This window comes from Mucor mucedo, assembly GCF_025094135.1.
Source record: "Mucor mucedo strain NRRL 3635 chromosome Unknown EV154scaffold_142, whole genome shotgun sequence".
NCBI lineage: Eukaryota > Fungi > Mucoromycota > Mucoromycetes > Mucorales > Mucoraceae > Mucor > Mucor mucedo.
In genome coordinates this window covers 32,328-58,271 of record NW_026252426.1, presented here as the reverse complement: position 1 = coordinate 58,271, position 25,944 = coordinate 32,328, and the positions used below count along the sequence as shown (strand labels likewise).

The window sequence follows — 25,944 nt, the reverse complement described above, 5'->3', positions numbered from 1 at the left end:
AACCCAATTGTAGGACTTTAAATCGATTACTAAACCTCGTACTAGCCAATCATCGGCGATCTAACCCTTACAAAACGTGAAAGGTCCCGTTCACAAAAACCACTGAAATAGTAGAATCGTATCACCCCAACATCCATTGGAAATATAATTTAAGGGAGGAATTAGATAAACTATTGTACTATCGTCACACAGTGGCTATCTATCACTTCTTTTTTTATTCATTTTAAATCGTGATATGCTTTTCTTAAATCAAATGCACAGGTATTGGAGGGTATACCCAGGGGTATCTTTCAAAGAAATGACCATACTTTGGGTAAGACCTTCTATTAAGTTTTGCATGATACGATGATAATCGGAGTTGCACATTAGCTTCTAGCAGTTTCCATAAAAGCTTTTTCTTCTTGGCTTTACCTTGTAACCGTCAAATTTGACCATAGTGAATGCCTACGAAAAAAAAAAAGGAAACAAACGAAACAAACAAAGAGACTAGTCAGTGTGTGTTTAACCAAAGGGATTTTCTCTGTCAGATTCATCAAAATGTTTTTTTACCTGTTCCGATTTTCAGCCTTCACTAATACTACTACCGCAGTTTCGAATTCAAAATGACTTCATTTAAAAAAATACAGTCCTACTTTATTAATGCATTAACAAAATCTTGATCAATCAAATAGCTTTCTCATAATCACCTCTATCTCCGATTTTGAAGTGAGCTTTTTCCCGCCTATTTCGGGTGAAGTAAAAAGCCCAATCGATGCCCTCTTTTCTTACTGCATGTGGAATCCAATTGGCTAATTACAGGCTACACCATAACATTAGATTACAAACCAGCTTAACGTGGGTTTCTGTTGATTGATCGAAGATCAAATCTGATAACCTTGGGAAAAAAGTTTAGTTTCAATATATCCCCCCTAGTTTTAATTGAAACCTTACTTCAAAAGATCTGATAACGCACCACGTTGTGTCACTAAAAACATCGTATAATTGTAGACCGCTCAACTACACTGTGTCTTTTCTCAAGCGATTATTTATGGAAAAACTAATTATGCGTAGACGATGACTTTGATATGGCTTCCGTTTGTGAAAATACAGATTCAAAAAAATGTTTGTTTAAATGTTCTTTGTATGAAGACGGGCTTGATTTTCTAATTAACACGCCTTTCAATTTGAAATAAAAAAGGCTAAAATGTTTGATATAACATCAATGGGTTCCTAATAGATGGCCCCTACAAGTGTAGATTAGTCTATAGGTGCTCCTGCTAAAAAAAACAATATACGTTTCACAATCGTTTCAATTATTTTGTTATCTTTTGGGTCATACTACCCTTCTTTTTAAAAAAAAAAAAAAAAAAAAAAAAAAAAAACGTCAGCTGGAGAAGCGTCTCGATCAAATGTTTGCATGTGACTTACAGAGTACCAAGTTACGGTTTTAAAACAGTTGGATAATTCAAATTACAAATGGTGCAATAATTCTGTCTATCCATGATTTCGTCTGTTAATAGCTCCCTTTTAAATTAATAATTTTGATATATCGCATTTTCTAGATTCCATGAGTTATTGCCAGATAAAAACTGAGCATGTTTTCAATACGAGTAGTATTTTATCCCCCCCCCCCCTAATGATGGATGATTGACCTGTTTTTACGACTATCTGACGGCTGGTATAGTCTCGGGTGGTGAGATTTTTTAAAACATCGTGAGACAACAGTAATATCATGTCTACAATTCGACCCATCAGTAAATAAGGTAAGATTTCAAGCCATCACAGAGACCGTATAGTACTAAGACTTCTTTTATCTGCTTCTTTAGAGTCATGATTTAGTAGGGCCCTGATTTTCTGGGTCTTTTTTTTTACAGTCACACCAAAGTGCATACATGAACTGTGGGGAATAGTGCTCATCTGTTTTTACTCATTGTAAATCAAATGGATGAACACGGATTTGAGTCAAGACTGAGACATTTGGAACATGTACTTGTGGGACAGCAAACAGCTCAAGTATCCAAGTTAAGCAAGGAATCGATTTTGAAAAGAATTGAGACGCTCCATAAAGAATTGAATTCAGTCTACAAGAATAATAAATCCATCAAGGACTTTATCGAGAAATGTAAAAACCGTTTGACGATTTTGAAATGCTTGAGAGGATTTTAGTATTGATTTCGCTCTCTCTTTCTTTAGATGATGTGCATGCGAAATTGTTGAATCCAAATACTTCAACATACAACTTGGAAAGAGAAACCTTGGCTCCCGACGTAAAACTCGAGCTTTTATTGACTGCCCAGGACGATTTGGAGAAATTTGCACAGGAGGTCAAACAAGTGAAGGATCTCGAATACGTAGTGAGTGGAACAGAGTTTGATGGTAAAAAAAAAAAGAAAAAAAAGAGGAATACCGTGATGAGATTAAATAAGATTGGTTTTAGTTATAGAAACGTTGGGACCCAATCTATCGAAATTAGAAGTATCTCACGCAGACCAAATCACCAATTTAAACGATATCACAAAGGAGGTGTCGCAGTTTATGGAGAGATACAATGGAACAGTAAAGTGAAGATTATCATTTCATGAAAAAGTACTACGTATTGACCCCTCCCATTTTCTTTTTTTAAAGGTAAATACTCTATCCGAAATTTTTATATCCTGGGACAATATTTTGACAAATATGGAGACACACGTTGCTGCTCTTGAACATCAAAAACTAAACAAATAAAATACCTTCTCATACCTGAAGTTACAGTTTTTCTAAAACTGTAAAAGTCACTTTATACAATCCAGGAACGTGCTTTTTAAGGTTTTGATTATAATATGAAATCAGAGGGGTTTTATTTTTAATGAGCAAATGTCATTTTGAGCAATACTTGAATAATTAATTACTGTTTATTGATTGCAAACAGGTCGCAAAGAGCACTAGGCCACAAAAAAAACATTTTGGCCCTGGAAGAGCAGACTATTTTGAAAAAAACTAAATCTATGCGCTTAAATTCAGCGCAAAGTATAAAAGTACAAATTAAAAAAAAAAGCTTTAAACTTGTCAATCAGATTGGAACTCAATGAAACGCAGTTGTCGTTGCTAGGCGCGTATCATATACATCCCAGATGATGAAAGCCGATCTTACTTAAAATTTAATAGACTAATCCAGTGCATAAGCGGATTCACCTACAGCTGAGAATGAATACCTTCCATAATATATACGAAGGCTCGTAAGAATAGAAAAGGGTGTGGGGGCAGGATCATAATGGCTATGGATTACATTCTTTTCATAGATACGTTGGAAAGATGGCTTTTTTAATAGAATCTGGTCTACTAAGATGATGAATGAAGTGAGGGATCCTTTACTCATTATTCTGTGAATATGCTCAATGGGACTGATTTCATGTACCATTTGAAGTAGATTTATTATATGCTAGATTGACAAAGATAGAGAGAGAGATGCGATAGAGTGTTTAATACGCCACAGGGGCGACATGCATATCAGAGATATTAATTGTGATGACTGAATGTTTTTCTAAAAAGGCGTGGGAAATCTAGACCAGCCATGATGACAAGCGGGGCCTTTATTGTGTGTATAAATAAAAATAAATAATGCGAAATGAAAATAACCCCCAAAATAGTGGCTAGCCTAAAAAGAGATATATTTCTTGTATTTTTTTTTCTTTTTTTTCTACATCTTCTTTTTCTTTATCTTTCTTTTTTTTTTATCACCAACAACAATTATGGATAGATTGCCGTTTGAAGTATTGTTGCAAGTGTTTGAATATTTACCAATTTCAACGTTTAAATCCTTGTATGGGGTATTTCCACAAGGGATAGTGGATGAAGCACTTGTTTACAAACTTCGAAACAATGGAAGACAGGCGGTTGTTCAGTTGATATCCACGAATCTTCATGAACTTTCTACCAAGGTCTTAAACAAGCGGAATGAGTCATCCTTATCCTTATATTTTGCCTCCTTTGACTCCTCGCATCGATATATTTGGACTCTACCTGATTTTAATCATTCGCAGTACTATTTCAGGGTAAAAGATGCGTATGTGTCTCATGGTAAGCTTGTGCTCAGACAACCCCATGATGATGGAAACATGTTACAAAAGTCATTAGGGTCATTGTGGGATATTCGAAAGAGCTTTCCGCCTACCAGAGCAGGCTCTTTTTCAGGTGCTAGTGAATATTCTCGCAACAAGTCGCAAGAATTAATTATACATCAATCGGGTTGTATTTTGGATTCATGCTTAATTCCGTCATCGTTAACAGGGGTAGTTCATACAACTGCTGAGAAAAAGAAAGGTTTAAAGAGGCCAAATTTACCTTGTTCATACCAGAGAAGAGCTCCATCTACTTGGAGATCTTCCACCTATCCAGATTCCATATGCGGGTTTTTTCTGGTGGAACGTTTAGCCATTAGTATTCCGACTTTTCTAGAACTCTATTCCTCTTAAAAACATCATATAATTGTACATACACACATACACACATATATATAAAATACGCCCACACAAAGTAAAAAAAAAATCAATAAAAATTGCCTTTCGTAGATTATCTAGTCACTTGAAAAGCCTTTAAAAAAGGAGGTGGATATAAATAAACTGTTCAAGCTGCATGAGTTATTTTTATCACTCAGCCTGTCAATTTCATTTTATTTGTATATTATTGTTAATTTATAGGGAGATGGGTGAGAGAACCCGTAGATCCTCATCATCTGGTAAACTGGAGGGACTGGTGGTGCCTGTTGTAGTAGGAGAAATCATGGTCGATCTCACTCTTCTTTTGGAGCCAACATCAATACGTGAATTAGCAGATTCTTTGAATAAGAGTCTTTCATTGTAGACCAGTAAATCACCGCCCTTTGGCTTATGCTTAATATTATCTAAAGAGCCCACTTTGGAAGTAATGGGTTTGTCCTTGATGAAGGAGAGCGTTTTGTCATCGTAAATCTCGACATCGCCTCCACCTGGTTTATGCTTGATATTATCCAAAGAACCCACCTTGGAAGAAATGGGTTTATCCTTGATAAAGGATAATGTTTTGTCGTCGTAAATCTCGACATCACCCCCACCTGGTTTATGCTTAATATTATCCAAGGAACCGACTTTAGAGGTAATTTCTTTGGACCTGATGAATTCCAGTTTATCGTCGTATATTTTTAAATCTCCACCTCCTGGTTTATGCTTAATGTTGTCCAAGGAGCCTACTTTGGAAGAAATTTCCTTGGACTTGATAAATTCGAACTTATCATCGTAAATGGTGATTGACCCCCCACCTGGTTTGTGTTTGATGTTGTCTAAGGAGCCAACTTTAGAGGAGATATCTTTTGATTTGATAAATTCAAACTTATCATCGTAAATAGTGACGGAACCGCCACCTGGTTTGTGCTTGATATTGTCCAGTGAGCCAACTTTAGAAGAAACTTTCTTAAAGGACAATGCTTTATCGTCGTAAATTTTGACTAAACCTCCGCCAGCCTTGTGTTTGATGTTTTCCAAAGATCCGATTTTAGAACCAGCTTTGGAGGCGATCCTTGATCGCAGCACCTCTACATTTTCATCATATACTTTTTTTGTACCACCTTTTGGTTTGTGTTTAATATTTTCAAGTGACCCAATTTTCGATTTCACATGACTAGGAAAATTTCTTTATTTGAGTTTCTTTTCTTTTTTTTTCCCTCCCAAAATTTCATGTTACCTGAAATCGACCCTTTGAGAGGTGGGCATGCTTTTAGTGCTGGATATAGTTCTAGGCGAGTTTGTTTGTAAACTAGACTTGTCTGTAGTAAATACATATATAGTCAGGAAAAAAAGCAACAAAAAATATAGTTCCTAACATGTATTACCTTTTTCTCCCGTTTTTTTTATTATCGTGTCCAATTTCGGTAACGGTGGTGGTCGTTTAAGCTTACTGGACTCTTTGCTGGTAACGGTGGATTTGGATACGGCGGTAATAGGCAATTGACTGCCTACACGAACAGACGTGGTTGTCATTCTAGAGGTGATTGATCTTCGATGCGAGTTTACTGGTGTTGATGCCATTTTTTTATTGTAGATATAAAAAAAAAGAATTTAAAAAGCGAAAGAAAAAAAATAATTTTTTTTATGTTTGATAATTAATTAAAAAAGCTTTAACCCCCATTGTACCACTTTGGGACAGAAGGAGAAGGGGAAAAAAAGAGAAACAATGCAAAATGTATAAAATAGCGGGTTTATTGTTTTCAGTTAAGAAACAGGTATAAATCAATTAAAATTTATTCATGATCGTCATTGGTATCAAAGACACCCTTCGATCTCTTGCTACGATCACGCTGATAGAACTCAGCCAAGACATTTTGAGGAATACGGTTCAAAAGCTCCTTGGGGAAAATACGTAAAAGAGACCATGCAAGGTCAAGCGATTCGTAAATCGTTCTGGATTCATAAGCTCCTTGAGCAATAAATGACTTTTCAAACTTTTCCAAAAATTCAAGAGATAACTTATCCTCTTGGTTCAACGCTTCCTCACCAACAACTGCCTTCATGGCAGCTGCATCACGACCAATAGCGTATTTAGCGTACTAACCAGCCCAAAAAAAAAAATCATTAGCCTTTCCCTTTCTCTCTCTCTCTCTCTATTTCATATAGTTTACCAATTGGTTAGAAACATCACCGTGATCCTTTCTTGTCATACCCTCACCAATAGCAGACTTCATAAGACGAGATAATGAAGGCAAAACATTGATGGGAGGATAGATTTGACGATTGTGAAGTTGACGATCAACAAAAATTTGTCCTTCGGTAATATAACCAGTTAAATCAGGGATTGGATGGGTAATATCTAATATGAATAAAGAAAAAAAGAGTGAGAAAAACAAAAATAGCGTGTACAAAACAAGGATTTGGGCGTACCATCGTTGGGCATGGTCAAAATGGGGATCTGAGTAATAGAACCATTACGACCCTCGACACGACCAGCACGTTCATAGATGGTGGATAAATCGGTATACATGTAACCGGGATAACCACGACGACCAGGTACTTCTTCACGAGCGGCTGAAACTTCACGTAAAGCATCAGCGTATGAACTCATATCGGTCAAGATGACCAATACGTGCTTCTCAAGTTGATAGGCGTAATATTCGGCGGTAGTTAAAGCAAGACGAGGAGTAATAATACGTTCAATGCTAATTCAATCAGGATGAGTTTTAAAAAAAAACGCTTGAAAATAATATATAAAAAAAAAACCTTACGTAGGATCGTTAGCCAAGTTAAGGAAAAGAGTGACACGCTCCATTGAGCCATTTTCTTCGAAATCTTGCTTGAAGAAACGAGCGGTTTCCATGTTAACACCCATAGCACCGAAAACGATGGAGAAGTTCTCTTCGTGACCATCATGGACGCCCTTGGTAGGAGCCATCTTTTGCACAAGGCCGGCTTGACGACAGATTTGAGCAGCAATTTCGTTATGGGGAAGACCAGCAGCAGAGAAAATAGGAATCTTTTGACCACGAGCAATGGAGTTCATGGTATCAATGGCAGAGACACCAGTTTGAATCATTTCCTCGGGATAAATACGAGAATAAGGGTTGATGGGTGAACCTATCAGAAGGAATATTAACAAAATCATGTATAAACCATTATAAAAATACGCGTCAAATATCCTTTTCTGTTTTACCATTGACATCCAAATAATCTTCGGCAAAAATCTTGGGGCCCTTATCGATGGGCTTACCGGAACCGTTGAAAATACGGCCCAACATGTCTTCAGAGACAGGAATATGTTGTGTTTGTCCTGTAAATGTAACATGTGTTTGCTTGGCATCAATACCTGAAGTACCTTCAAACACCTTTGGAAATATTAGGGTTAGCATGACGTAATAACTCGTTTCTATCTTCTTCTTTTTTTCTTCTTCTTACTTGAACAACGGCCTTCTTTCCTTGCACTTCAAGTACCTGACCGGCACGAACGGAACCATCAGGAAGAGTCAAGTTTACAATTTCGGAAAACTTGGGAAACTATAAAAAGAGACACTTTCCTTGTTTAGACAAAATAAGAGATGGACAAAGAAAAGGAGACTTACCTTGACATTATCTAAAATAACAAGAGGACCATTGACACCAGTAACAGTACGGTAATCTACAAAAAAAAAGTATCTCAGCAAACGAAATGCCTTACGGGGGATATATATTTTTCTTTTATTATACCTAAACGAGGTTTCGCGATAAAATCTCTAGTAACAGCAGACTTGTGAAGTTCAAAAGCTTCTTTTGCACTCAAAGTGTGAGCCATATTTTCTTTATTTTTAGATGAAGAAAAAGTAAAAAAAAAAAAAAAAAGTTACCGTTTCAAAAAATGGTTGTTTGGAAAAAAAAAAGTGTTTTCAAAACTTTCAATCTCAGATGTGAATGTCGTAGGTGAGTTTATCACGTTATCGCTTTTTAACATGTCTCGAATCTAAATACTATGGCAACACTTGATATAAGTAACTGTATCTTACAAACTATTCAAAAAAATTATTGCTTAATGTCGTTTTTTAAAAAAAATAATGGCATACAAGGAAGATTTGAATAAACTGAAAATATACGCTTTGAGTATCCTGACTTTTTTATAGCACGCTTCAAAATCTTCAGGGCGGCCATATATTTTTTTTAGAAACACGAAAGAATGAAAGGTTGTTGCTTAAATAAAAATAAAATTGAAAAGCCAACTTTACAGACAACACACACGTCCCTACTACTTATGCATTGGATGTAAAGCAGTAGGCTACTTGGGAACTTGTACGTCAATAAAGGTAGATCTTACCCTTCCCAAACACGACAGCATGGAACTTGACTTGGGTTGTGCGAATCAACTATTTTATTGTGTTACTTTCAGTATATGTCGCCGCTCAAAGGTCAAGTTATATAGAAGCCTAAAAGGTAAAGGCGAATACAGATATTTAGCTTTAGTTTCCACATCGCTTTTAACCTGCCTCTTTTTACCCTAAATCTTTCAAAACTTTCTAAAACTCATCTTGATAGGATTTAGCTCAGGTAACTAGGGTAGAAGGTAGAAAGGCGTACACCTGCTTTTACTTTGTGACAGAATCAATTTCATCAAGAGAATAAATCTGGAGCGTTGCCCATCACGATATGGATGCCCCCTTCATGTTAACTAAGAAACAGGCGTCCGTAATATTTAACGTAGCGCCGATATACCTTAGATAAGGCTAGCTGTGGTAACTTTTTAGAGTAGCCGTGCCCGCATCTCCAGCTGCTTTTGTTGTACTGAGCCTTTTATAGTCCTTCCTATTTGGTGTAATGATAAGATTACTGATAAGAAGGTGTGGGGAAAACCCGAGCAAGTTTGACCCTGAAAGATTTTCACTGGAAATGGGAAATCTCCTCGCGATAGAGAGGGTATGAATTGGGTTTCTTTTGGGAACGGCGCAAGACAATGTATTGGCAGAATTTTTAGCTTATTTAAACAGAGAGTTTTGCTTTAAATGCTGTGTAGTTTACTTAAAATGTGTAGCAATAAGCTAATATGCACTTCTATTTTGTGTGTAGTGCGCAAATACACTTAAAGATTCGATCCACAAAAATGGTGTAGTTGTAACTAGTGTTAATATACTTGGACCCCTCGATTTAGATACTAAACTTAACAAAAGATACCAAGGTGAAATGAATTATCAGTATAAATTATTGAGACAAGATAAATTGTAGTTTGCCAATCCTCGTTATTGGATTTTTTTTTTTCAAGTCAAACATGTTTGTAATTCTATGGGTCTAAGCTTCATTTGTATTGCATGCAAACATAATTATTTCATGATGATACTTGAGTCAGTTTTTATATTTGAGACAAGATCACAAGAATCCACCGAGGGGAGAAAAACAAAAGAAAAATGTTGGGTTCGGAGGAATTATACAGGGGAAAAGAAATTTTATTCCAGGAAAAGAAGGGGGGTTCAGATTTTTCCTAATCACTCTATTGAGACTGTCCGTATTTTCCTTCCTTCCTTTTTTTTTTTTTTTTTTTTTTTTTTTTTTGTGTAATAGTCAAATTATAAGAAGATGGGCAAAGGAAATAAATCGAAGACAGTAAACACTTTGAGCTTTTCAAGGTCTGTGCTTGAAAACGTGCTATTTGCGTCACCACAGCAACCCGAGACAATCACCGTCAAAACAAGCAATCAAGACAACTACCGGTGGAAATCTGTTCCCAAAAAATGTTATCGAGACTTTGAGCAAAAGATCGAAGCGGCACCCTTATGTATTCTCGTCTGTACCTATCTAAATTATTTTGTTTTGATTTTATTTGGACACTTGCGCGATGTACTTGGAAAGTTCTTCAAACCGGATCAATATGCCCACTTAAAAACGAGCAAGGTAAAATTTACCCTTCCAGGTTTATCTTGTGCTTTTTTTTTTTTTGTTAATCAAGGATGACAATAACAGGGCTATGCACCTTTAGTTTCTGATTTCGATTCGTTTTATACTAGACGTCTTTACATGCGCATTCGGTAAGTAACACATATAAAATACAATTTTTTAAATGTTTATATTAATATTTTAAACGCAAGTGATTGCTGGAATAGGCCAATAACAGGAGTCGCTGGTCGTCAAGTTCATTTGCTGGAAAGATTCAGTTCTGACAATAACAAAACGTTCAAGTAAAATAATCACAAAAGCAACCTACAACAATTCATAATTTTTGTTATTTGTGGTTTTTTAGATTGACAGGCAAAATTACAGAAAATTTAAACTTTGCTTCTTACAATTATCTCGGATTTGCTCAAAATACAGGTCCGTGCGCTGATGCAGTGGAGCAGACATTAAGAAACTATGGTATGACATCATGTAGCTCCCGTGCAGAAGCTGGGTCTGTTGATCTATATGAAACAATGGAAAATGTGGTTGCTAAATTTGTAGGAAAAGAGGCCGCCATGGTTGTTAGTATGGGGTTTGCTACAAATTCAACAACAATACCAGCCCTTGTTAGCAAAGTATATGCAAACTAAATTACGTGCTTTTTCAAGATGCACTTACCTTTTATGTTTTTTTTATTTTGTTATTATTATTATTATAGGGCTGTCTTATTATATCAGATGAGTTAAACCACACCTCAATCATTTATGGTGCAAGATTGTCCGAAGCATCCGTCAGAACTTTCAAACATAACAATGTGAATAGTTTACGAGACGTATTGAAACAAGCCATTTCCCAAGGTCAACCGAGAACACATAGACCATGGAAGAAGATTTTAGTCATTGTAGAGGGACTGTATTCAATGGAGGGAACGATAGTCAATTTACCAGATATTGTTGAATTGAAAAAGGAATTCAAATTTTACTTGTACGTGGATGAAGCTCATTCAATTGGTGCCATGGGAGAAAATGGAGGTGGTGTCTGTAACTTTTACGGCATCGATCCCGCCAATGTAGATATTTTGATGGGTACCTTTACAAAATCATTTGGATCTGCTGGAGGGTACATTGCTGCTGATCAAAGTATAATCGATCATTTGAAATTAAAAAATCATGCCTATGTTTACGCAGAGCCGGTATCTATGCCTGTTGCCCAACAAGTCATTACTAGTATGAACATGATTAGGTTTGTTACCTCAAAAATTTTCCATATCTCTTGAAAAAAAATGCTTCTTTAACCCTTTCAATTTTTATTTTTTAGTGGAGATGATGATTCAAATGAAGGAACAAGGAGAATTCAACAACTCGCCAAGAATAGTGCCTATTTTTCTGACCAGTTACGTCGATTGGGATTTATCACTTATGGAGACCTTAGTAGTCCTGTAATTCTCCTGCTTGTATATCAGCCTGCAAAAATTCCGTAAGTGGTGGGAAATAAAATATGGCTTTTCATAGATTACTAAGTTTGTCCCTGTTTCTATTCAGCGCGTTTTCAAGAGAGCTTTTAAAACGGGGTATAGCAGTTGTACTTGTAGGGTATCCAGCGACTCCTATCATTAGTGCAAGGGCCAGATTCTGTATTTCAGCTTCTCATACCAAACAGGATTTAGGTGAGGTTTTCGAAGATGAATTGTTTAAAAAGACTATTTATGTTTAACATGATTGCGTAGACTATGCTATACAAGCTATTAGCGAAGTTGGCGATTTATTAATGCTCAAAGCAGGAAAAAAGAAACATATTTAATTAAAATAATATCGCTTCAATATGTGCGACTTAATTCATAAACAAGCTAGATACAAAAGAAAAAAAAAGTGAGAGGTGGGAGAGGGGGGGGGGGGAAATAAAAGATATTTTCTTTTTCAAAAATATCTTTGCATGATATGTACAGAACAAAGAAAGTTGAGAGGATATAATAAAATAAGAGTAAGTCAATAAAAGAAAGTTGCATTAATTTTCTTCCTCTAACGGAAGAGTTGATAATAACGGCTGTAACACACATATATGTCCACATCCAGTAGCACACAGCTTTTCCACTGCAAACCAGTCTCGCATGTGCGATAAATGTCCACCATGGTTACATCCTTGACACCAAACATACAATCCGCGTACAGTTTGATGACTGTAAAAGGTAAAGATGTTAAAATATATCTGTAGTTTTTTTTTTATTCAATCCTTACCATATTGTACATGAATTTAATAATCGATGACATTTATCACACGCCCATGACCCTCCACTTGTACCATTTACAAGTTTAAAGCAAGTATTGCATGCTATATTAATGGTTGTAGCGTTCTAATTTTTATATTAAAAATATATATATACTGATCAGTATAGCCTCGTACAATATCAAACCATAAAAATTTTACCTCGTTCCGTTCTCTAACATTCTGAACCTTGCACGCTTTTATAATTGCAGTGGCTGGAGACCAAAGTTTAAATCTATGTAAGAGTTCTATATAAGCTGTGAACCAATCTTCTATACGATCGTTGTCAATATTTAAGTATTTCTCCAAAATCAAATACAAGGTAACACACATTTGCACATCACCCTATTATGCATATTGTATCAGTTCATCATCCTTCATAAACTTAGAAATAGTAACTTACCTGCTCTGTATAATAATTTAAAAGCTCCATAACTACCGACTCATGCTTCCAAGGAACTTTTAAGTTAAAGGGTGATGTGGATGTATGGATTTGGGATGATGTTCCTGTGTTTAAACTATCAATATCACCTTCAGAAGACTGTGATATGTTTTCAGACAAATCTTCGTGTATTTGAAACATTGCTTCTTCATCATCCTCTTCGTCGTCGGTAAATTTGTCCGAGTCAGTCTATGAAGTAGATTAGTACTCCAAGCCCTCTAATATGTTCTTGAGATAACTTACAAAGACACTTTCGTGTGTGGATTCGTTTCCATCTGTTTCAGTAGGTTCGTCGCTATAAAACATTGCTATAATCTTCCATGTCTGTGCCGTACGATAACGACCCATTTTCCAAGCCAACTTTAAACAGATTAGCATCATTATTATTGGTATTGTATAATAATACATACCTCACCGTTAATATCACATGCAACGGCTACATTTTCGTTTGATATAATGTAATTTTCTGCAAAAATTGAAAATGCCTCAAAATCGAATAACGGCATATGAACAATGCCGCAACTCTGTGGTGGAATGTATTGGATGATCTAAAGACAACTGTCATTTAGCGGCTTTGGTTATTATTTACTTTATATTGAATATTTACCTCTTCTTCTGATGCAGTTTTTGTGCCAAGTCGTTTCCAATTTTTAGGAGAGCCATTGACGGGCTTTGATATCAAACTTTCGTCCACAAACAAATCTCTCGAGCTTGTGTCAATTGTGAACGAAATATCACCTTGTACATTCCAACCCATACCATTTCTCTTCAACAAATCAAATGGTCGATAAGCACCCCTTATATTTTGCTTAATGAACCATTTATCTTTTGAAACGGATAATAATTCAGAAGAATTTCTCCACATAAAACCTGTTGGTGTTGTATCATGTTCATCAAACGTGTACTTGGCAATATGAGGTCTTCTGATATCCCATACATGAATTCTACTATCGGTTAATAATGCGCACGATGCAATTTCGTTTTCAAATCCAGGTCTCCATTGGATTCGGGAAACCGAAGCCATTGTTCTAATAATATATAAAGACCTTCTGCTATCTGCTGTCATATCCCAAACCTTGATTGTTTTGTCTCTACCACCGCTTGCAACTAATTTTCCGTTTGGATGCCAGTCGACAGTTAAACAAGGACCATTATGCGCACTGACCTTACGATCATACAACGCTTTTGGATTTCGCATATCCCATTTCTAATTATAAGTATCAGTAAAGATCCTTATTAAGGATCTAAAAAGAGAGAGGAGAAAAAAAATTACCTGAATCGTACCAGTTTCAAAAGCAGCGGCAAATTCATAAACGCTGACAGGGTTAAATTGTACATCACGCACAGACTCTGATTTACCTTCAAATCGATACCTTGCACCATTTTTGGGGTCTCTAAAATCCTAATCATGTTTTCTGTTAGTTTCTTCTTGATGGATATATTTGAACCTCATGTACCCAACATTTCATGGTACCGTCCTGTGAAGCACTTAATAGAATATTGCCATTATCTGGTTGAAAGCATATACGATTGACTGCCCGAGAATGTTCTGTAATAACACGCTCTATTCTCCCATTTGAGTAAGTATCATGGCATAGACATCTATTACTCATGCGGTACCTGCTTTACGTCCAATCTTGTTCAAGTCCCACAGAATAATGGCACCGTTTGTTGCGGCTGTAGCGACTTTTTGCTTGGTAGCTTTAATGAAAAAGTACAAGAATGGTCAAACCCCTTGAACTCGAGATTTAATCTTAAATTTACCATTATTTCCCCATTTGACATCGTTGCTGCTGTAATTCAAATTAAAATGACTTCCTGCACGTAAATTCAATGTTTCTGTAATTTCTGATTTACTAATGCTGATTATCTTCAAAACTGTTACATGTTAGCATAAGTGAGCGTTTTAGGGAGTGTTATTATTTACTTTCTCGTCCAGCGACAACTGCCAAGTTTCCTTCGGGTGAGATGCTCAGGGCGTTTATTGCACCTGACATGCGCTCACGCATGGTAAATTTCTCGTCCATCACACTTTGTATTTCTTTATCAAACAGTTTTTATAAGAAAAACAAAGAACAAAACGTATTGATGTTTTAACGATCCAAAAAAAAACTCCGCATGGATCTGACTGCTTTGCTGCATCTGTCATGTATGCTCTATGCCCATTCAGCAAGCAGAAATCGGCACTTGCTTTCAGTATAATTAATTAAAATGATGTCTATACGTAAAGTATGTTATACAGTCATGATACTGAAAAGGCGTATATTGTAAAAAGGTAAACTGAAAAAGTGATGGTTATCCTTTTACGTGTTGAGTGGGTTATTGATATATGAGCGAGCTATGTATCACGCTTGCATGATATTTTAATCATGCGTTTTTAATTTCTAACCTCGTATACAGACCCTATGATCTAGGAACGATTGGGTCCCTTCATCAAAAAAAAAGGGACTAAGTGAAGAAAGAGTAAATGTGCGCGTGTTTTTTTTATTTTTTTATTAATTTTGCATATAGTACTACAGGTAGAGAAAAAAAAGTGAGGAGAAAGGAAGAAATGAAGCATGATGGGGTTATATTATGTTTAGAGAGAACATTTAACGTTGTTTCTTTTGAGATGACTTTTTAGAGTCTCTTATCTGTTGCAAAATCTGGTATACACGTTTTGCTAGAGCAAAGATATCTCCATCCGCATCCTCATTTGTATCATCGTGTTCTGCCTTTGGTACCTGTCCTGCATTTACAATTCTTTGGACAGACTCTATAATAGGTTCTGATTCAGCAATTAAATTTAACAATCTTTCGTCTGTCAGATAGTAAAAAGTTAATACATGAATATGTAATATTTGAATAGCGTGTAATAAATATTTACCTCCGCCGTCTAAGAATTGCTCGATTGTCCATACACCAATATGTTGGAAGGCTACATCCTGTTGTTCCGAAAGGAACTGGATCAAAAATTTCTCAAGTCCGCCTGAAGGAGTACCCCAGGCCTTTACAAATGGAGTATAATCCTTGACCTTTGAGCTAAGATTTCCAATAGCAGCGGCCGAATTTCCCTCAACTTCCATGTTTTCGCTTGAAGTCAATTCAACCAAAACTTCCAATACTCCCATGCTTAATAATCTTTGCTTTAATTCGTCACTCAAGGCCAAGACAGCAATAGCCGCTGTCATTTCTGTTTGAACACTGGCGGGTACCTTGTTGATCAAGGTTTTTATACGCTCAACGGCACCAGCTTCAACGATAGCACGTTTATTGCGCTCCGAACTTGCTGCCAAATTTCTCAGGGTAGATATGGCGTGACATTGGATTTCTTCATTATCATCATAAGCAAGTAATTCGATGAGAGGATTCACGAAGCCACCATCAATAATGGGAGATTCATTAGCGGGATGAATGGATATATTACGGATACATGCAACAGAAGATAAAATGAGAGGCAAATAAGACGATTTCAAAAGACGCAAGAGAGGTGGAAGGCCTTTGCAACGAACAATTTCAATTTGATATTTTTCTAAATAACCCAAAAGACTGATGAGAAGAAAGAAAGAAAAAATTATGCAGATGAGAAAAAATATTTACCATCCGATGCAAGATTTCTTAAAGCAAGAGCAGCTTGGCATTGTACCTTTAAACTTTTCGTGTCCATCAAAGCAATCAAATATTGAACAAGCCGCGAATCCGTCTGTGCTAACTTCTTACGATTTCCACCATCCACTGCAATATTTGAAAGAGCTGTCGTACAATAATATTGAACATCAGCATCTGGTGAACTTAATAGGCTGATTAAAACAGGAATAGCACCAGCATTGACTAATTGTTGACGATTCTCCTCTATAATTTTTTAAAAAAACAAATTATTATACTCGCTGACAAAATGTTATTTCATTCTTATTCTTACGTGTGTGTGTCATATTTAAGAGAGCACCTGTAGCATTTCTTTGTACACGCTGGTCTTTTGACTTTGCCAAATCCACCAAGAGACGCAAAGCATCTGACTTCGCAATTTTTGTCTTATTCTCATCTAGAACGAGCTGTGTTTAATAATAGATTACGCTGGAGCAATAAAATGATAAAAATTACCGTGTGTAGCAAGGTTTGTAATACAACCAACCGCATTACATTGAACTTCGACGTTAGGAGAACCCATTTGACGAATAAGTTGATCAAGACCACCAAGTTTGACAATTAAAAGCTTATTTTCGGCTAGATATAGAAATAAATAATTATTTCATTCAATCATCATACAAGACTTACTGTTTACAGCTAGGTTACCGAGAGCAGCACTCGCAGCTCTCTGAACTTCAACATCGTGAGATTGTAACAAAAACAAAATTGGGTCTAAAGTGTCCCTTCCTACATGACGTACGTCTTTCTCGGTGATTTCAGCAAAAGCAAGTGCTGCAGACCTTTGCAAATCTACATTGTCTGAATAAGCTAAAGTTGAAAGTGCTTGTAGAGGTTCTCCTTCAAAGAAATTGGTATCACTTCGATCTAATATTTTCAAAGCAGACATTAGTATTTGGTCATAATACATAAATATGCATTAGGGCAGACTCACTTTCAAGATATTGTAATAATTCTGCTATAGCCTCCCGTTCGTTTTCTTGCAAAAGAGGTTCATAAAGTCCCGTTCTACTACGCTCTGTAGGCAACAAGTTTTATTTTTAGTAAACAAGTACAAGCTGGTGCATAGATGATATTTCTTACTTCCAAAGCAATTCGAGCAGCAACTACTACATGAATTTCCCATCTAAAAAAAAGATTAATTGTGCAAGAAAAAAAGAGATGTTGATTGAGGTGTAAAGAAATGAAAAATATTCTTGCACTTATTTCCGTTCAGTGCACATAAAATAAAAAATAATAACAAAATACGTCACTCCTCACAACTTGACCAATACCAAATGAACAAAAAAAAAATGATAATAGTAATTGAATAATAGAAAAAAAGTATATAGTTTATTTTAAAAATAAAGATAAATACAACTGTATAACACCAATATTTCATGTAGATAATAGCTACAGAATACATACTATAGAATTGATGTGAACCCTCAGCCAGTGTGAATACAACTCTCATAGAAATCAAGTAATAAAAAAAGATTAGGTGTCATCATCAGGTTCAAATCAATTTTCGTAAATATCGTATTCGTAGTTACTATTGAAGAAAAAAGAAGGTGTGATACAAGTATTTGACATTTCATATATAACAATACCAGTGGATTTCAAATGGAAGTAATTCCGTTTAATTAGATACTTTTAAAAAAAGTAAACAATTCTTTTAAATATGAAAAAGATATAAAAAGAACTCTTTTCTTGCAAGTACTTTAGAGATTCTTTGGAGAAGACGCTTAGGCAACCATAGCAGAGGCAGTGGCAGACTCACTATTAGAAAGAAAAAAATTGGGTTAAGGTAGACAGTTACCGAGCTCGCTTTCTATAAGAAATACGTTGACTCTTGACATAATGTCCAATATAGGCATATAAAAAATTTTCTGATTCCCCTTTAAGCCACAAAATATGTTAGTAAATATTACAAAAAAGGATACTATTTCCAGGTAGGAGGGAGTTGACCAGCGGTCTTGTAGTAACGAGCAAGACGGTGAATACGAGACTCGATGAGAATTAAACGGTACTTGGAATCCTTATCCTTTCTGTTACGTTCCAAATGCTTACGGATGGAGACGGCCTTCTTGATAAGATGGTAAAGATCCTCGGGGACCTCAGGAGCAAGACCGTTGGACTTAAGGATACGGAGAACCTTGTTACCAGTGATGGACTTGACTTGAGGGATACCGTGAGAATCACGGAGGATGACACCAATTTGAGCAGGGGAGAGACCCTTCTTGGCGTTCTTGCAGATCATATCAACAACCTCATCGGAGGTGGTCTTGACCCAAGAAGCGGGAGAGCGACGATAGGGGAGAGCACTACCAGAGATACCCTTACCAGAAGTATACATACGACCCATTTTTGCTAGTTATTTATTCTCAAAAGAGTGAAGATTGGGAAAAAGAGAAAGAAACAAAACCTTTCTGTATTTGCCTCTGGATTTTATTTGCAAAAAAAAAAAAAAATTTGCTGAAAATTTGTGGCTTAGATGTCACAGTCTTTTTTTTTTTTTTGAACCCGAGCGCATACATCATTTCAATACCAGCAATTTTATCGTTTTTCTTCTAAAGCAACATGTCTTCTTTGAAACAGCAGTTGAAAAAGATCGGTACCCTCGATTTACGTAATGTAACCGAGGCTTCCAGAAAATCAAGAGCTTCATTCTTATTCAGTGCTCGTGAAGCTGCCGATCAAGATCTCGAGACTATCTATTCTATTGCTTATAATGGTATTATGGAACTTGTCATTCTTGACGAGAAATTCGCTCCATTCGAAAAGACTCTCTTTTCTGAAAGAATGAAGTCAGTCGATAGAATTCTCCAGGTAATATCAATGTATCTTGTGCACCTATTCAATTCTATTAAACACAATATCCTTCCTATAGACTAAAGAAGAAAACAAAAAATTAAATGCCAGTATCGATGCCTTTTTATGTCAACTTTCACCTTACTTCCTTTTAAAACCTTCTGGAAAAGTATTGGAATATCTTATCCGTCGTTTCCGTATTCAGGATTTCAATGTTGAATCTGTCATCAAATGTGTATTGCCTTATCATGAAACTAAATCATTCGTAAAGATGGTTTCTCTCTTAACTATCAAGTAAGTAGTACCTGAGTCTATCTGACATCAAAAAATTCAGATTTTGACATTTCTTTTTTAATAGTGACAGATCACCTTGGGAATTTTTGGAACCCATCAAAAAGACTCTAATTCCTTTGGAGCGCTCCTTGTTAGTAAAGAAGATGATGAAAAATAGATACGTCTTCAACTTTGTCTGTAAAATGGTTACCCATGCTATTGTTCCTTTCCAAACCCTTTACTCATTCTATGTTGCTCTTATGACTGATTATATCAAACTTGCTCCCTCTGTCAACACTGATATGGCTACTGCCCTCACCCCTCATCTTATTGATGGATTTAAGGATAAGGATCATCCTGAATTACAACTTGCCAGTTACATGATTATTTCTCAATTGTCTTCCAAGTCTGTCTTTAGTAAGGAAGGTGCTGAAGCATTGGCCGATGCTATCATGAAAAACTACAAGAGAAGTTGTTACAAATATTGTTTATTGACCATTGTCCATCTCTGTCAAACTCAAGAAAATTTCGAATCTGTCTCAGAGAAAGCCGCTACACGTTTGATTGATAATTCTCATTTCGAGGAAGCTATTTTGGAAATTGCCGATAAGTACGCTACCGAAAACTTCTTCAAGTGTTTCTTGGGTGAGATTGTTTCTGGAACTAAAAACATGGAACTTTTAGTTACTTTGGTACTTAAGGGATATCTTTCAAGCAGCAACATTACTCTTTTAACTGAGTCTATTATGGATACTTACCTCTCACTTGACGATGACACTGAGAAGGAAGAATATGTTTCTCAATACCAATCCTTGCTGGCTATGGTATCCCAACGTTATGTCGAAGAACTCGATGCTCTTTTGGAATCCAAGTTAACTGTCGCCAAAGATGATGAAGCTCTTAACAAGACCCTTTATGATTTCACTGCGTCTGCTTTTAAGGGTACTAGACACGAAATTATCGAGGAAGCCAACACAACTCTTTATCTTTGTCTTAACAGTCCTGCTACAACAAACCGTCTCTTGGCTGTCAAGAAGTTAGTTTCTATTATCGGTGATGAGTCTAACCCTTTGGCCCAAACTCCCGAAATTTTCGAATCATCTCTCGCTGCTTGTTTAGACAAATTTGATCAATTATTGACTTATGCTATTGAAGAAGTCCCTGAACATCTTTTAAATCAAGTTTCAGCTGAAAAGATTTTGGCTTCTCTTGTTCATCTTTTTGAAGATCGTGGTGCCATCGATACCAAGTATGCCGTCTCTGTTGTCAAGTTCCTTTTAACTGACTTTATTAAGAAGCACCCCGATCAAGATTCCCAAGTTGCCCGTATCTTGGCTGTCTTTGTCTTTGCTGCTTCAAACAAAAACCTTGCTAGCTTATTAAAGCGTGTCGGTTCTCTTCAGTTCAAAAACAGTCCTCTCTTGTCCTCCATGTTCGAAAATGTTAAGGCTGCTTCCAAGAATAAAGATTCGTATGAAGTACTCACCACATTCATTAAACTTCAAGCTGATTGGATCAAGCAAAACAAGAAGCCCGTCTATTTGGAATTCTGGATTGACATGGTTAAGAGCAGTTTCAAGCCCGAGACCGTCATCGGTCTTTTGGTTATTTCTTTAGCTGTCACTATCGTAACTAAGGGGGATGAACAATACAGTTTGGGTTTAAGTGCATTAGAAGCTGTTTTGAAAACTGTTGAATCTCAAAAGGTTCTCTTCTATTCTACTCAATTACCCAATGAGTTCTCTGGTAATGCTGGTTTACCCTCCAAGGAAGTCATTAAGGGTTTAAGAAACATTGATGATGTTACCGTCAACAATATTGTTCAACTTGCTCAATTCACTTTGATCAACTTGACCTCTGCACTTCAACGCTCTGCCGGTAAAATTGACTGGTACAAGACTGATGCTGACAACGAGAGCTATACCCAGTTGGTATCCAAGCTTTTCAAAACCTTTGTTGGTGGAACTTCAGTTGTTGCTTTCGAGAGTGCTGTTACTCAACTTATTAAGAGTCAACTCAAGGATGATGTGCTTCGTTTCTTGACTAGTATTTGGGCCAACGGTGACAACAAGTATGCTGTTCGTGCTCGTGCATTGCAAATCACTTCTGCCTATCTTGGCCATTATGTTACAAGTAGTGGTTCCAAGGTTGACTTTCAACATTTGGTTCCTGCTCTTTTCCCTACTCTTGGCGATGATCACCAATCTGTTCGTGTTCAAGCACTCCGTTGTTTGGAAAACATTCGAATGGTTTACCAATCTCAAGGTTTGCCTAGCGGTCACAAGGTTTACGATACCACTATTCCCATTGAGGATGTCAAGAAGCATAAGGCTGTTACAGATATCACTATCCTTCCTGCCAACACTTTCTACAGTCAAACCGCCAATGTTGCTGATATTCGCTCTAACGAAGCCGCTCATCTTGTCGATTTCTTGTGGTATAGAAATGATGAAATTAGTAAGGATCATAGTTATGTCACTCGCTTATTCAAAGAATACCTTGCCTTGTGTGAAACTTCTAAGGAAAAGCAACACAAGCTTCGTAAGACCCACACTCTTACTTTCTTGATCAACCACGTCAAGGCTGCTCCCACTCTCGAGATCAAGATCAATATGCTTTCTATGTTGGACTCCATCGATAGTCCCTTGAAACTTCAACTTCTTTCTCCTCTCTTGGAAGAGACTTTGAACCAACCCCGTACCAAAAAGACTACCGATTTGGTCTCCTATCTTATCCATACCTACTTGCCTTGTAATGCTGCTGCTTTAGGATCTAAGGGTGATACTACTTTACCTCTCTTCCTTCGCTTGCTTGCTAACAAGGATACACTCGAAGGTGCTGATGAAGATGGCTGGCAAGTCTCTACTCGTCACTTTGCCTTAGAACAAATCTCCCCCGAGTTCTTTGCTAATGCTAACCTCAAGGCTCAACAAGCTATCTTCTCTTCTTTGATTGATATCGCTACTAATGGTGTCCAAAACGAAGTCCGTGCTTCCAAGATGGTCTTGGCCAAGATTGATGTCGATGCCAAGATGTTTGATGATGTCCTCATGACTGCTGCCAGAAACTTGATGGGTGTTCCTCCTACCACTCATGCTGCTAAGCGTGGTCGTACTAACGTTGAAGCTAAGGTCGCTACTCCTTCCGCTTCCGTTGATCTTTACGAACTCGTTACCATTCTCGAACTTGTTGAATCCAAGACCATTCAAAAGGATGAGACTCTTGTCAAGCCTCTTTTCGAAGTCTTAACTGCTATGGTGAACGCTGATCTTCGTGATTCTCCTGTGTCTCTTGAATACATCAACCAGCTTCTTATGTCTGCTCTTACTCGCATTATTCATCATGCTGAAGAAAAGGGTGCTCATATTGAAGAGTCTTCACTTCGTGTTGATATTGTTGTCCAATGTATTCGTATCACTGGTAATCCTCAAACTCATAACCAAGCTCTTTTGCTTATGGCCACTATTGCTTCCATGTTCCCTGAGTGTGTTCTCCACAACATCATGCCTGTCTTTACTTTCATGGGTGCTAATGTCCTCCGTCAAGATGATAACTATAGTTTCCAAGTCATTCAACAAACTTTGGAGAAAATTCTTCCTCCTCTTGTTGTCTCCAGCAGAAAGTCTAACAATGATGACGAAGCTGCTCTTGCTCTTGAAGTCAAGCCTATCATCAAGGTATTTGTGGATGCGCTTTTCCATATTCCCAAGCACAGACGTTTGCGTCTTTTCACCGTCCTTATCCATACCTTGGGTGAAGATGAATTCTTGTATGCCATCATATCTTTGTTGTTAGAAAAGTTCACTGAAAGATTGGCCAAGGGTGCTCGCTCTGAGGCTGAATCTCTCACCGAATTTAGTTTGATCATCAGTCAACACTTTGGTCCCGAAACTCAAATGAAGGCCATCTTATCTCTTTTGAACGGTTTGCTTGTCTTGCCTAACGAAAAGCCTGAAGATGAGACTATGGGTAAGGAATTGCATTTGTTCAACATCGCCGAGCACAACGCCAAGCAGCTTCGTCAATACAAGCTTGCTACTCTTAACTTTGTTGGACAATTGTTGTCTTCTAAGGGTTTCTTAAACAAGGTCATGACTCAAGGCAATGCTTCTGATGATTTCACTCAAACTATGCAGCCTTACTACCTTCAATCTGTTGAAGTCATCTTGAAGATTGTCAGTTATTTCACTGAATACCGTGATGCTTACTCTGTCTCCAAGGATGCCAACCCTAGTGTCGCCAAGTTTTGGAGAGCCATTCTTAAGGTTGTATACGATGTCTTGGATAAGGTCAATGCTCTTCTTCCTTTGGATGCTTTCGTCAATGTCATTACTGAATTGATCACTCATAACGATAGCTCTATTCGTCGTAAGGCCATGAACATCCTTAACGAGAAACTTATCACCTTTGACGGACATGCTCCTGAAGGCAGTGAAGATATTTTGGTTAACATGGTCGGTAAACTTACCACTGTGATCCAAAAGGAATCTGCCGGTAGCTTGGCTAGTGAAGAAGATAGTTCTGTTAACAAACAATCCGCCTTGCTTTGTATTGCCTCTCTTGCTAAAATCCTCGGTAGCCTTTATCCTGGTCAATTTGCTGAAGCTATTCCTGTCATCATTGGCTCCGATAGTCTCCAATCCGCCAATGCTCAATTGCAAATCTCCAGTCTTGTCAGTCTTACTGTTATCTGTAGAGAAATTGGTCCTCGTGCTGTTCCTCATCTTCCCAAGTTCATGCCTCTTGTCACTGATATCTTGAACACCACTGTTGAGGCTGAGAACCCCAATACTCTTCTCCAAATCGGTGTCATTAGTGCATTAGAAACCATCGTTAATGTCTTACCTCACTTCGTCAGTCCTTATATCACCAAAATGTTGGGTGGTCTTTTACATCCTTCTATTTACACTTATGACGCTGCTCATGCCCAAAAGGCTATCATCGAAACCAAGACTCGCGCTGTGTTATCTCAATTAGCTTCTAGTGTTTCTCCTCGTGTTCTTTTGTCCCCTGTTTTCGCCTTCTACGAAACTGCTATCAAGAATGGCAAGAAGTCTACTTTAGCTCTCTGCTCTATTGTTTCTCAAGCCATCCGTGCCATGTCTCGTGATGTCATGACCTCTCATTACAAGCAATTATTCAAGTTCTTCCTTACCGCATTTGATATTCGTCGTTCACACAATGACGATTTCGAGGAAAGTGATATTAACGAAATTGAAGATGCTATTATCTCTGCTTTCCTTGATTTGGTCATGAAGTTGAACGAAACCTTGTTCAAGCCTCTCTTCCTCAAGGTTGTTGATTGGGCCACAATTGAATTGGCTGTCGACGGATTTGCTGTTTCCGAAGATAGTTTGAAGCGTGTCTTGTTCTTTTACAAATTGGTTGATTCACTCTTGGAAAAGCTCAAGTCCATCTTCACACCTTACTTTGGTTATTTGATCGACGATGTTATTGCCAGATTGGAGCGTTACAAGGAAGAACAACAACCTATCGATCCTCTTTGGAACTATATCATGTCTTCTCTTCGCAAGTCCTTCTTGTACGATAATGACAACCTTTGGAGTGCAGCCAAGTTTGAAAAGATTGTGGACCCTGTTGTGGATCAAATGATGGTTACATCTAAGGGTACCAGTAGTGATTACTTGACTCGTATGACCACCTATGTTGTTCCTTGTGTGGGACAAATGGCTGTTACTGTTTCTAACGATACTCTTTGGAAGCCCCTTAACCAAAAGGTTCTTTTGAAGACTAGAGAGGATGATCCTGAAATCAGATTAGCTGCCTTAAAGTGTATTGAAGAATTCTATATTCGTCTTGGTGAAGAATGGTTACTCTTCTTGGCTGAAAGTATCTCCTTCCTTGCTGAACTTATGGAGGACGATGATGTTCGTGTCGAGAAATACGTACAACAAGTCAATGCCCAAATTGAATCCCACTTGGGTGAAAGTTTGGATAAATTCTTTAACTAAAGTTTCTTTCCCTGTTAAAATTGTGTAAATAAAAAAATAAAAACTAGATTATTTTGAGCTATCAAACGTATTTGTTGCACTTTAAAAAGTTCTGTTTACAGTCGTTCCAGTGCCAAAGGTGATAGATTGATACCGAACTTAATTTTTCGTAAAAGTTTGTACCACTTGTTTCATCATTGGCGACCTTTGGTTACGAATCTTTAAATGTTTAGACCAGTCAAAGTCCTTTTGTAACAATTTTGAAGAGTACAAAAAAGTTTTAAAATCGCGCAAA

At 37.1% G+C, this 25,944-nt stretch overlaps 10 protein-coding genes across 10 annotated transcripts; 4 read left to right on the top strand and 6 right to left on the bottom strand.

Moving 5' to 3' along the window:
- Positions 1–1,470: 1,470 nt before the first annotated feature.
- On the top strand, positions 1,471–2,804 carry EV154DRAFT_525483 (uncharacterized protein). Its single transcript, XM_051603282.1, has 4 exons — positions 1,471–2,101; positions 2,173–2,355; positions 2,417–2,535; positions 2,605–2,804. Exons 1-4 carry the CDS (start codon positions 1,921–1,923, stop codon positions 2,701–2,703), a joined length of 582 nt encoding a protein of 193 aa, XP_051452586.1. The 5' UTR covers positions 1,471–1,920; the 3' UTR covers positions 2,704–2,804.
- An 812-nt stretch (positions 2,805–3,616) lies between these two features.
- EV154DRAFT_525482 (uncharacterized protein) lies at positions 3,617–4,538 on the top strand. Its single transcript, XM_051603281.1, has one exon. The coding sequence runs from the start codon at positions 3,708–3,710 to the stop codon at positions 4,428–4,430; it is 723 nt and encodes a 240-aa protein (XP_051452585.1). The 5' UTR covers positions 3,617–3,707; the 3' UTR covers positions 4,431–4,538.
- Positions 4,539–4,561: 23 nt separating this feature from the next.
- On the bottom strand, positions 4,562–6,148 carry EV154DRAFT_525481 (uncharacterized protein). Its single transcript, XM_051603280.1, has 3 exons — positions 5,822–6,148; positions 5,674–5,755; positions 4,562–5,610 (listed from the first exon to the last, which is right to left on the bottom strand). The coding sequence occupies exons 1-3, from the start codon at positions 6,015–6,017 to the stop codon at positions 4,650–4,652; spliced, it is 1,239 nt and encodes a 412-aa protein (XP_051452584.1). The 5' UTR covers positions 6,018–6,148; the 3' UTR covers positions 4,562–4,649.
- A 19-nt stretch (positions 6,149–6,167) lies between these two features.
- Positions 6,168–8,455, bottom strand: EV154DRAFT_606547 (V-type proton ATPase subunit B). Its single transcript, XM_051607549.1, has 9 exons — positions 8,442–8,455; positions 8,163–8,372; positions 8,039–8,094; positions 7,875–7,973; positions 7,633–7,804; positions 7,208–7,556; positions 6,867–7,141; positions 6,608–6,795; positions 6,168–6,535 (listed from the first exon to the last, which is right to left on the bottom strand). The coding sequence occupies exons 2-9, from the start codon at positions 8,245–8,247 to the stop codon at positions 6,230–6,232; spliced, it is 1,530 nt and encodes a 509-aa protein (XP_051452583.1). The 5' UTR covers positions 8,248–8,372; positions 8,442–8,455; the 3' UTR covers positions 6,168–6,229.
- Positions 8,456–9,257: 802 nt separating this feature from the next.
- On the top strand, positions 9,258–12,107 carry EV154DRAFT_555580 (pyridoxal phosphate-dependent transferase; the record flags this gene model as incomplete). Its single annotated transcript, XM_051605286.1, has 10 exons — positions 9,258–9,356; positions 9,507–9,560; positions 9,996–10,325; positions 10,395–10,459; positions 10,520–10,609; positions 10,672–10,942; positions 11,026–11,549; positions 11,625–11,783; positions 11,849–11,973; positions 12,034–12,107. 10 exons carry the CDS (start codon positions 9,258–9,260, stop codon positions 12,105–12,107), a joined length of 1,791 nt encoding a protein of 596 aa, XP_051452582.1.
- EV154DRAFT_525477 (WD40-repeat-containing domain protein) lies at positions 12,060–15,442 on the bottom strand. The gene is made up of 12 exons (XM_051603279.1): positions 14,939–15,442; positions 14,776–14,889; positions 14,632–14,712; positions 14,469–14,575; positions 14,285–14,413; positions 13,619–14,218; positions 13,422–13,559; positions 13,255–13,371; positions 12,973–13,200; positions 12,732–12,914; positions 12,542–12,657; positions 12,060–12,483 (listed from the first exon to the last, which is right to left on the bottom strand). The coding sequence occupies exons 1-12, from the start codon at positions 15,036–15,038 to the stop codon at positions 12,312–12,314; spliced, it is 2,085 nt and encodes a 694-aa protein (XP_051452581.1). The 5' UTR covers positions 15,039–15,442; the 3' UTR covers positions 12,060–12,311.
- Positions 15,443–15,475: 33 nt separating this feature from the next.
- On the bottom strand, positions 15,476–17,810 carry EV154DRAFT_525474 (vacuolar protein 8). The gene is made up of 8 exons (XM_051603278.1): positions 17,719–17,810; positions 17,570–17,653; positions 17,266–17,502; positions 17,092–17,214; positions 16,910–17,032; positions 16,591–16,842; positions 15,878–16,522; positions 15,476–15,811 (listed from the first exon to the last, which is right to left on the bottom strand). The coding sequence occupies exons 1-8, from the start codon at positions 17,759–17,761 to the stop codon at positions 15,603–15,605; spliced, it is 1,716 nt and encodes a 571-aa protein (XP_051452580.1). The 5' UTR covers positions 17,762–17,810; the 3' UTR covers positions 15,476–15,602.
- A 51-nt stretch (positions 17,811–17,861) lies between these two features.
- On the bottom strand, positions 17,862–18,313 carry EV154DRAFT_525473 (uncharacterized protein). Its single transcript, XM_051603277.1, has one exon. It carries the CDS (start codon positions 18,086–18,088, stop codon positions 17,885–17,887), a length of 204 nt encoding a protein of 67 aa, XP_051452579.1. The 5' UTR covers positions 18,089–18,313; the 3' UTR covers positions 17,862–17,884.
- On the bottom strand, positions 18,228–19,020 carry EV154DRAFT_451212 (40S ribosomal protein S13). The gene is made up of 2 exons (XM_051597240.1): positions 18,558–19,020; positions 18,228–18,393 (listed from the first exon to the last, which is right to left on the bottom strand). The coding sequence occupies exons 1-2, from the start codon at positions 18,977–18,979 to the stop codon at positions 18,360–18,362; spliced, it is 456 nt and encodes a 151-aa protein (XP_051452578.1). The 5' UTR covers positions 18,980–19,020; the 3' UTR covers positions 18,228–18,359.
- Positions 19,021–19,174: 154 nt separating this feature from the next.
- On the top strand, positions 19,175–25,729 carry EV154DRAFT_606543 (uncharacterized protein). Its single transcript, XM_051607548.1, has 3 exons — positions 19,175–19,443; positions 19,505–19,719; positions 19,784–25,729. The coding sequence occupies exons 1-3, from the start codon at positions 19,195–19,197 to the stop codon at positions 25,668–25,670; spliced, it is 6,351 nt and encodes a 2,116-aa protein (XP_051452577.1). The 5' UTR covers positions 19,175–19,194; the 3' UTR covers positions 25,671–25,729.
- Positions 25,730–25,944: the final 215 nt, after the last annotated feature.